At 46.0% G+C, this 10,477-nt stretch overlaps 1 protein-coding gene across 1 annotated transcript; it reads right to left on the reverse strand.

Annotated features, from left to right (window-relative positions):
* Positions 1-828: 828 nt before the first annotated feature.
* On the reverse strand, positions 829-8,734 carry SLBP (stem-loop histone mRNA binding protein). Its single transcript, XM_075422143.1, has 7 exons — positions 8,493-8,734; positions 5,739-5,843; positions 5,154-5,213; positions 4,768-4,899; positions 3,976-4,125; positions 2,534-2,615; positions 829-1,789 (listed from the first exon to the last, which is right to left on the reverse strand). Exons 1-7 carry the CDS (start codon positions 8,537-8,539, stop codon positions 1,673-1,675), a joined length of 693 nt encoding a protein of 230 aa, XP_075278258.1. The 5' UTR covers positions 8,540-8,734; the 3' UTR covers positions 829-1,672.
* Between the last annotated feature and the right edge of the window lie 1,743 nt (positions 8,735-10,477).

Consider the following 10,477-nt stretch of genomic DNA (forward strand, 5'->3'; position numbering starts at 1 on the left):
CTGTGACTTGAAGTAGTGTTCCCAGGCAGCTTCCTATGCAATGGTCTATCACGCCCCTCATCAGAGCTTAAAACCGAGACGCTCACAGCAGTTACTGTGCTGCCTGGGAATTCTTGTTTAAACCCCTTTAAGCAATTATGCAGAAGCCTTAAGTAAAGTCATCAAATGATTCTAGGTCGACAGGGAGGAGTTTGGCTTGACTTTCAGACCACTTTTATTGAAGGGCATATAGTAAAAAAGTTCCAAAGGAAATTGCGGCTCAAGCTACCATTAGGTATTACACAGCAAAAACATTGAAGAACAACCAGGGACAGCATGGCCAGAAAATGTGCCATAAGGGAAACAACCTGGGGAGGGAAGAGAGGGGTTACTCCAGGTAGTGAGCAAGACAATCTATCACTTCGCTGTCTTCTCTGGAAAAAAATCTGTTTTAGAGATAAAACCAGGTGAGGCGACTTTAACAAAAGTTCCTGTAGAATGAAGAAGATTGACGTGTCCACCTAGCCCTTCTAGAAGTTTTTCTAGAGAGCAGAACTCAGTAACCAGCTAGTGGACATCTACTAAACTGCTTCTAAGGAGTATGCAAAAGGTCAACAACAGCCTTATCCATTACAAAGAAATGTTAAATTCACTCCAGTGGCCCACACACAAGTAATTAGTTTCAGGCCTCTCTTGAAGTCCCGAGGATGGTGCTCACACACACGTATCCTAGCCTAGTATCAGTATCAGTCTCAGGTATGTTGCTTTCAGTATTTTCCTGCATTTTGTTATCCACAGAACATCACTGGTAGGAAACGAAGAGTCATAAGTAAATGCAATTCCATTTATTTTCAAGCAACATCCCATACAAAAGCAACAGAAACATTAACTGCTTTCAGCAGAAAGTCTGTACAGCGTTATCATTTACAACAGTTTTACATTTAAAATCAGCAAATTAAAAAGAATCAAGCACTCTCCCTAGACATTGTTTCTTGACTGTATTAACAAATGACTCATGGCTATTTACAAATTTCAAATTCAGGCGACTGCTTCTTAAAGCATTATTGCCTGGGGTTTACCATACCGACCTCCAGTTTCTTGGGAGTATTTAATTTCCAATTGTCTCAGAAACATTTTTGCAAATAAAAAAGAATTTATTTTTGAAAGCTAAGGCAGTTTAATCTTACAGTAAATAACTGCCGTAGACAAGTTTACTCGTACTAACCAGCGGTGTGGTTCAGCTACCACCTGTATGACTTCAAGTCAGATCTTTGTCAAAGAGCCAGATGGAAAAGTAAGGTAACATACAGATGCTCAAAAGTATCTCCCTACTTTGCTCTTCATCTGCAGGTGGACAAATGAAATTATGGATGCAGTGGGGTCTGGAAATCAGTTAGATCTTGCCGAACTATTTATCATTACTTGAGGACAGTGCTGCCTTTGGCTATTTTTTCTGTTGGAAGGTTTCATTAAAAAAAAAAAATCTGATATACATAAATTAAAAGTTCAAAAGAAGTCACACAACTTAGTTGTATTTTTACATAAGTTTGGTCCAGAAAAGATGTAGACCAACCACAACTTACAGAACAGTCTTCAACTTTGCTTAAACTTTCTTACTATTAAGAATTTATGAATCAAGCTAACCTCTCAAATTTAAAAGAAACTTCCCCTAAAACAGTTTGCACGAGACTATTTAACTCACAGTATCAAAATCTTTCAGTGGTTCACTCAAACACACTTCCAAGTCAAATTCACCTTCTGCTCGATAGTCGACATGTCTGACGTTGGTGGGAGTGCCAGAACAGGTATCCTGGAATACAAAGTCGGTTAACAATTAGCAGTTAAATACAGGTTTAGTCATGCAGTAATTCATTTCACTTCTGCAATTCATTTAGACCACCCTATAACAGAGGCTTACAAACACTTTAAAGGCCATACAAAAACCTAAGGCTACGCTTAAGATTGAAAAGATTTAAATGAAGGTTTCTACCCATTCAACCACATTCTAGGATTTCTTGAAAATGTTTTAAGGACTGATATATGCATATATTAAAACATTAAACAGGTTCAAGTAGTCATCAGAGAAGCAAATCCAGTAAGAAAAACATCACTAGATCTTTACTGAAGGTTACTGCTCAGCTACACTAAATGCTTTCTGGATAGAAAAAGAGCCTACTTCAAAAAGCTTGAATGCGCCAAGAAAAATATATCCTATTTTAACACTAGATATTGCAATCTAAAGTGGTATTTCCACTGTACATCACAGCTCATAACTGACATGCTTTGAACAGATACATCATTTTTTATAGCCTGCAAAATAAAATGTATCTGTCACTCAAGATGGTCACTTACGTTCTCTCTCTCTCTGAACTCAGACTACAGACAGGTATTGGCTGTAGCTGGGAAAACGTCTGAAGTTAAAGATTGCTCAGCTTTATAAACAGTCTCCACAGCAGATTATGGGATTTCTCATGTATTCTGGCTACTCTGGATATATTTCTAAGTAATGGACCAATTATTTACAAATATTTGTGCAAGTGTCAGATATACTTACATCATTATCTTGACAGCTCGTCTGAGATTCAGTCGAATTGCTTCTGACAGATGCTGTCTCCATCTCACCAAGGTCAACAGGACTACCGTAAAATAATTAAAAAGCACACAGCTTAAAACAAATTCAGTTTTTTAGTAGTAAGTTGCACTTTGTAGGTGCAGTTCTAAAAATGATGGCCAAACAAGAGCAAAGAGACCTACAGAGATGATGGGGACAGTGGTGGCAAGCTGCGGAGACCAGAGTATCAACTCAATACAGCCAAAATGGCCAAGGACTAATTTAAAATCATGAGACTGAATATAGCAACTGGTCAAAGACCAATACCCAACACTCAAACAATGCCTCAATACAAATGAGGACAAATGTTATGGAAGAGCAAGGAAACTTTTTTTTCCCAGACAAGGTTTTCATCAACTTGTTTTGCAACAGAAGGTTTAAGATTCGCTGTACAGAGAACTAGATGCCAGCGTCTGAAGGCAAGACCAGTATTTCAGCACTAAGGTTACAGTAGGCTTCAAGCTGAAATACCAACTCCACTCACGTCGATTACAAGTAAAAAGGAAGCTAAAAGTAAGCCTGTGCTTTTAGATCCCATTGCTCCATATTGGTTTTAAAATCAGCATCGCTGTGATGGAAAAACAATAGTGTATTGCCACAAAAAAGTTTCCTGAGGAATCAGTTACATCTGTGTCCCTTCATTCTGTAGTCCCAGAGTTTTATTTTGAATGTTCCCTGATCAGCTTTATTGCTTTCTATAGAGGAAAACAACTAGTTGCATTATTGTACATCTTCTAGAGAAGAATACCACAGTAGCTTGGACTGTGAATGCCTGTGGCCATGCTTTTAATTTAAGGGCACCTTGAGAGATTTTACAAGTACTGTTTCCTCCTCTCTGCTCAAGAAACAGGAGTTTATACCACTGTTCTTTAACTAGCAAGTGAGGGGGCTACGAGGCAGGTTCTCGTACATCGTATTGGTCCAAGCTCAATATTCCTGAGATCTGTCAATCAGTGAGACCTCTCCAGCACTGCTCCCACCACAGATTAACCTGCAGACCGCTGTAAAGAACCAGCCTGCCTCAGTGGAGTGATAGTCTCTATTACAGAGCACTGCAGAACGAGCTCTGATTTCACTCGGTGGACATGCATTAAAGAAGTGAGGGGTACAATGTGTGTGCCCTTCAAGAACACTGGGTAAGTCTAGTCCCACCAACTAGGTCCAGAAAGCTATTACATATTTGGGCCAAGGAAGAACTAGCAATTTCAATAGCAAACAGGAACTAAATAGCATGGGCAAGTAACTAATTAAAATATTCAACAGTCACTGACTTGTCTCAAAAAAGAGCTATGCTGGGGGGTTTTTTTGTTGCGTTTTTTTTTTTTTTTTTAACATAAGACTTCATATATTAATTTGTATAAAGGTACTGAATACCGTACACGTACATTTCTTGCAGATCACATCCTTCTTCAGTAGGTGGATCCCAGGAATGCAATGCAACTTTCCATAGTTTAATCTGCTGGTCCCATGACCTACGGCTGTACTTCTTAAATTTATTTGGAGTTCTGGGATGAACTCCTGGTATACGATGGCATCTATTCAGATATTAGACACAAAAAATACATTAATGCTTTTCACACAGACATAGTATATAACTTTGTTAAGACTGATTGCCCACTACACAGAATTTGCTGCGCTGTAATGAGCCTAAGTGATTATATTATTTAGGAGAAAAGACTACTGCACAATTCCAGCACTCAAGTGAAAAGTTGTCATCTCTATATGAACATTTTAGCTTTTGCATCTTCAAGTCAAACAAAAAAAACTTAGGTCCGAGAACTTAAGCATGAAATTTCTGCATATAACTTATTCCAAACTTAACAGCAACTGTTGTCCATTTTGTCTCTTTGTTTACTGATGAGAAAATTGACTGCAAAAATCAGTTTCATTTCCTCTAGTTGATGAGCATAACTGAAAGGACTTTCACTTCCATTTCTGCAGCATTACGAAGAGTGAAGGGATATTCCTCACATACCAACTAGTAAAAAACAGAATCCACGCCTCATTTGATTGCTAGTGTCACTTACCTGTTAAAAAAAAAGTCTTAGAAGGCTTAGCTTGTAGATGCCTTCTATCTGAATGCCTCAGATACCAAGTTTAGTATGTTAATATGCTTATAAAGAATAGGTATGGCTTACAATCGAACACTGAGTTTTCCAGAAGCTCAAGCAACTTACCTAGGAACTTCTTTAATGTATCTATCGTATGCAATTGTGTTTTTTCCGTAGTTTATCTGTTTTTGTCTTCTCATCAAAACCACTTCATCCGTCTCAAGTTCTACTGTTACAGCGGACTCCTTTGAATCAGAACTGAAGAAAAAACATTGTAAATTTGGGAGCACTAGAAAACAAGTGACACTCAAAACCACGTGTAGAAGACTGAAAAGAAACACGCTAAAGCTTTTCTAATGAACGCTTGCTTGTGATGTTACTGAACTACAATGTTAGAGCAGAATTAAGATGAACTGATTTCAAACGAGCATTTTCAGAAGCAACAATGGTGTATATACAAAAATTCAGACCTACGGTCAGGATTTTCCTGCTAAGCTAGAAATTTAACCTACCTTCCAGAGGAGGACCTCCTTTCTCTTGAAAATTCATTTATCAGGAGTTTTCTTCTGTATCTGTAAGAATTCAAATCCGTATTAAGAACATACACAAAGAGAAGATGTAAGGCTGTGCTGTCACATCTCACAGCTGCTTCTACTTCTCAGCTAAGCAGCAGTCTTGAAGTCAGCCCAGACACTGTAAATACCTTTCCACTATGGAACTGACATTTCAGTTTTCCCCTGAAAACAAAAATAAAATCTGAGGACTTCCTTTTCCTGAGTCTTTTCCCTAAAAATCTTTTTATAGCAACAATATGCAAAAAACAGTAATCAGTGAAAGGGCACTGAAAGTAATTCAATCTAAAAGATTTAGGAAAGGATTCTTCCAAGAGAGAGATATTTAGTGATACACATCAAGTCTCCAGAGAGCACACTACGTCATTTCTGCAGGACTTAAGCCAAAGCTGACCTAAAAGCTGCAAACAAGAAGCTAAGCTTGGTCTGATTTTACCACAATGGTGAAGTTAAAAAACACAGATTCTACAAGACAACTACCATTTCCCCTCCTTTCCCCACTTCATCTTAAACACCCATGCATACCTTGCAATTTCTTTGTTAACGCTGGTCCTCATTTCATCTTCTTCCACTGCAGTTCCCCAATCTGAACACCGGGAAAGGGGTCCAGGGCCTTCTGGTGTTGTAAAACTAGAAAGGAAAAAAAAAAACCAAAATAAGAAAAAATCCTCTACATTAAAATTTTATTTTATTGTATTTCCCACTCCACCCCCAGCATCTCTCCCATTCACAGCTTGAGGGGTATTTAATATATTAATTTATAGTACTCACAATGGCTGTGAAAAGCTTGTATCATCTATTAAAATGCCATCACTGTAAAATTAAGCATCAGTTGAGAGTTCCACATGGAGATTGTGTGGTTCGGGGCTTATTTTTATTTTTTTTTTCTTAGAAGTTTATGTAGATATCCATAGAAACATACCACGGTGGCACGTAACCTAGCCTACACTTTCAATAACTTTAAGCTGGTGTCCTTCAGAAAACCGTATGCAAAACACAAACTTTACTCATTCATTCGCTTATTTTCACTCCGCTAAATGAGTTCAGAAATGTTTATTCTTTCATGACTGTAGACTCATTAGCTATATAAGAGACAAAAGTTAGAACACAGAATTAAATTGTACAGTTAATTAATTAAAATCACACGATAGCACCAGGAGTTTATCCACATGGAAACATACCTAGCAGAGAAGGCAAAGGCACAATAAAAGCAGTCAATATTTAGCTAGTAAACTGAGATTTGCTGTAATCTTGCAAACTGCCATTTAACAGATTCAGACTGTTGCAGGGGAATAAGCTTATACCCTTTCCCAGACAACAATAGTTGTTTACATTCTGGTTACTAAATGTATTTTCCAGTTTCTGTCCTCCTGATGACTGAATTTCCTAAAGTACAAACTCAAAACCGTATCCTACAGACCAGAGGTTTTTCAGTAGCTCTGGAGACTTGTCAGGATTCTGCGCAAGGAATCCCCTCAAAGTCAGAGAATTATATCCCTCTGCACTAAAATCAGTTACAACCCCCTCCCTGCTCCCAGTTCAGAAATCAGGTTCCACTACTTGGAAATTTTTGTTGAATTCAGACTAAAGATGAAACCCAGTTAGCAACTCAAGAAAAAATTAAAAATCCATAGCAAACAGCAAATACCTGTTCAACCTCCAAAGATTTTTAGCATTTGCTTATATTGATTTCTAACTCTGCAGAAAATGCAGGCCACGTTCAATTATTGCTCTGCCATGACAGAGAACAGCACAATCCCACAAGTACCCAGTGAGTGCCACCATCTGAGCTTTTTCCTCAGCACTGTGCCATACTTCTCTATACTCGTTTGAGTCTGTACCTGCGCTGTGTATATGAGAATTAGGGAGAACGTGGGAGGGCCCACAGCTTTTTCTTTCAATTGATTTGCTCTGGTGCCAGACATACTAAGCTTAGCTTTCCCCAGACGCTCACCCCACGCACAATTTCACAGTTTGGAGAAGCTCTGGTGCTGTGTTAGGACTGCAAATGGTGCTCAAACTGTGCTAGAGGTGGAGGAAAACAAGGCTATAACCACACACAGCCCCCCTCCCTCCCCAGACCAGATCTGTGCATGGCCCAGCCTCCATCCCGATCCCCGTCCCATTCTAAAGTTTTATTTTGACAAAGTTGAATTGGGATAAACAAAAAGTAGATTTAGCACAGAAAGAAAACAACTTCAAGCGGAGCTGAATCCAAACTAAACCAGAAAGTACACTTGTTCTATTCAGTACTGGAAGACGCACAAAAGCATTGCTTATTTAGGTTGAAACTGATGAAGCCATCTGTAAAGTTTCATCCTTGTACTCCTATTCAGACAGGCTTTCTGAAATTAATTTCGTTTACTGGGGATGTTGTGATTTCAGCCCCTGTGCAGTGTCTTCCCTGCTTATTCTCAGCAGAGCAAAACGGGTCGTTACAGGGCACGACCCAGCTCATTCTAGGTCAGAAATCTGGATTCAACAACCGCGCTGCGGGCCACGGCTCCCACCCGCCGGTAAAAGTGACCGCGGCGTGAACGGCTCGGGTGTAGGCAGCGATGTAAAATCGGACGCTTTCGCTAAGCTGAAGTTTCCCTGTGCTGGGCAACGCCAAGGGAGGCGGCGGGCAGCAGCGTGCCCGGACCCAGCACACGCGTGCTGACCTGCCGGGACACAGCTGCCCCCGGCGGCCTGCGCTGCCTTCAGACACGGGAAGGCGAGGGGGCCCGGTTCCCCGCCTCCAGACAGGGTGCTCGGGGCCAGCCAGGGGTTTCCGAGCGGGGCTGGGGGAGCGCCGCGCAGCAGCGAGCTCGGCCGCCCCCGACCAGCACTCAGCGCCGAGCGCTGCCCACCTGCTGGGCCCGGCGCCGGAGGGGCCGCTCCGCTCCCCACGGCGGCCCGACCGACAGGGCCCGCTCTGCTCCCCACCACGGGCTGGGCGAGGCCGGGGCTGCGGGCTGGCGACACGGGGCCCCGCCGCCTCCATGTCTTCGGGCCCCTCCGGGAGAGGGAGCCCCGCAACTCCAGCCCCCGCGTCCCTCCAGGGGACTTCCCGCTCGCGGAGGGGGGGGACCCGCGCCTCAGCGCGGGGCGAGCGGGCGAACATGGCGGACGGGGGGCGGCGGCCGCGCAACGGCCCCTTGGAGGGGGGAGGCCGCGCGCAGGTGCATGCGGGCCGCCGTTACCCCCCTCACCCGCGCGCCGGCGCCTGAGCGCCGGGGAGCGCGGTGGGCAAGCGAGCGAGCGGCCCCGCGCCTCAGCCCGCGGCGGCCCCGCTACCTGCTGCTCCTGGCGCGGCCGTGCGGGCTCCTCTGGCGGAAGGACATGGCGCGGGCCGGACCGGTGCGGTGAAGCGCGGCCTCCTTCCCGCTCAGCCCCTTCGCATCTCCCGCCGGCGCTGACTGACCCCGCCCGCCCCGCCTCCCCGCGGGGCGCCTGCGCCGGCTCCTCCACGGGGACAGGTACGCCGGGGGGCGGGGGGGCAGACACGCGCCGCGCCGCTCTCGCCGCACGCGGCCCTGAGGACATGCACCACTACCCCCCCCCGGTGTAATGGTTTAGCCCGCTCCCGCGGGCCCCGCCCACGGGGCGTGTTGGCGGGAGAATCAAGGGCGGCGGCGCGCGGTTTTGGCGCGCGCCGGCGGCGGGGCGGGGCCGGGGCGGGGCAGCGAGGCGAGGCGCCGCCCACCGCCAACGACAAAAACCGGCCCAAAGTTAAGGAAAAAAACCGAGTTTCCCGCAGTTTAAAGCGGAGGGGCGGCGGCCGCCGGCACGGCCCCGTGACCTGCCGGGAGCGCGCGGCCGGTGCCACCCCCACGCCGCGACACGGATCTGCGTTTCACAGCGTGACCCGGCACTGAACAACCGGCGGTTTTAAATCACCTTAAAAACACCGATTAACGTTAAAACCACCCGAAAACTCCCCCTGCTGAAGCGCAGCAACCCCACGGCACCACCCAGCCGTGCGCAACGCTGACACTGAATATTGTTCAGTGCCACGCCTTGTTACGGCCGTTCCCGCGCCCGGTAACGCTTTCGGGGAATAAATTCTCCCCAACATCCAACCTGCACCTGCCCCAGCGCCATCTGAGGCCGCTTCCTCTCGTCCTGTCGCTGGTTTCTCGGGAGAGGAGACCGACACCGACCGCGCAGGGCAGAAGGTGGTGAGGGGACTGGAGCATGTCTCCTGCGAGGAGAGGCTGAGGGAGCTGGGCTTGTTCAGCCTGGAGAAGAGAAGGCTGAGAGGGGACCTTACAAATGCTTATAAATATCCCAAGGGTGAGTGTCAGGAGGATGGGGCCAAGCTCTTTTCAGTGGTGCCCAGCAACAGGACAAGGGGCAAAGGGCACAAACTGAAGCAGAGGAAGATCCAGCTGAACATGAGGAAGAACTTCTTCCCTCTGAGGGTGACGGAGCCCTGGAACAGGCTGCCCAGGGAGGTTGTGGAGTCTCCCTCTTTGGAGATATTCAAGACCTGCCTGGATGCGGTCCTGTGGAGCCTGCTGTAGGTGACCCTGCTTCGGCAGGAGGGTTGGACTAGATGACCCACAGAGGTCCCTTCCAACCCCTACCATGGTGTGATTCTGTGAAGTCTGTTCTTTGCCCTCGGACTTCACGTTGCCCCGCCACGGCTGCCTACCTGCAAAGTGACACTCGGCTGGCAACCCACGGGCCCACCCGGGGCAGGAGCCCTTCTCTCCGCATCTGTAACCCGGGCCCCAGGCTGGCGGCAGAATTCCCCAAAAAGTGGGTCCGGTCTCCCCTGGCGACCACCCGTCTGTTTTGTCTTTAGGGAAGCGGTCTGGACGCAGGATGGGGGCTTAACCTCGGCGACACCTCCAAGCCGGACGAACCACCGCCCTCGTTAGCGTCGGGTTCCACTCGCAGCCTCCTACCCCTTACGGCAGGGCGGTGGGGAAGGCGGGGCAGTCACAGCACAGACCGAGATTGAACAGGCATGAGATTATTTTTTAAACATAATACAACCTTCAGATTGCTGCAGGCTTGGTGTTCAACATGGCATGTGGCAGCCAGGGGAATGGGATTGTTCTCTTACTGCAGAACAAGGTTAGTTGTTGTCCTTTTTTCAAGAGGCATTTTTCTTGCTTCTCCAACCAGCAAACATACCAACCGTTGTCACATTAAGGTTAAAACAATCAGCAAAGATAGAATATTCTTAATTTAATAAAATTTATTGAAACACTGGCACAGGTTGCCCGGAGAAGCTGTGGCTGCCCCCTCCCTGGCAGTGTTCAGGTCCAGGT

Source organism: Opisthocomus hoazin, chromosome 5 (assembly GCF_030867145.1).
Source record: "Opisthocomus hoazin isolate bOpiHoa1 chromosome 5, bOpiHoa1.hap1, whole genome shotgun sequence".
In the NCBI taxonomy this organism is placed as follows: domain Eukaryota; kingdom Metazoa; phylum Chordata; class Aves; order Opisthocomiformes; family Opisthocomidae; genus Opisthocomus; species Opisthocomus hoazin.

What these genes read in the sequence shown, in the direction of transcription:
- SLBP (XM_075422143.1), bottom strand. Translation starts at nt 8,539, where the DNA reads ATGTCCTTCCGCCAGAGGAGCCCGCACGGCCGCGCCAGGAGCAGCAG. An exon ending in AGGAGGTCCTCCTCTGGAAG is followed by an intron (nt 4,900 to 5,153) that starts GTAGGTTAAATT and finishes TTTTTTCTTCAG; the next exon opens with TTCTGATTCAAAGGAGTCCG. An exon ending in TACATTAAAGAAGTTCCTAG is followed by an intron (nt 4,126 to 4,767) that starts GTAAGTTGCTTG and finishes ATATCTGAATAG; the next exon opens with ATGCCATCGTATACCAGGAG.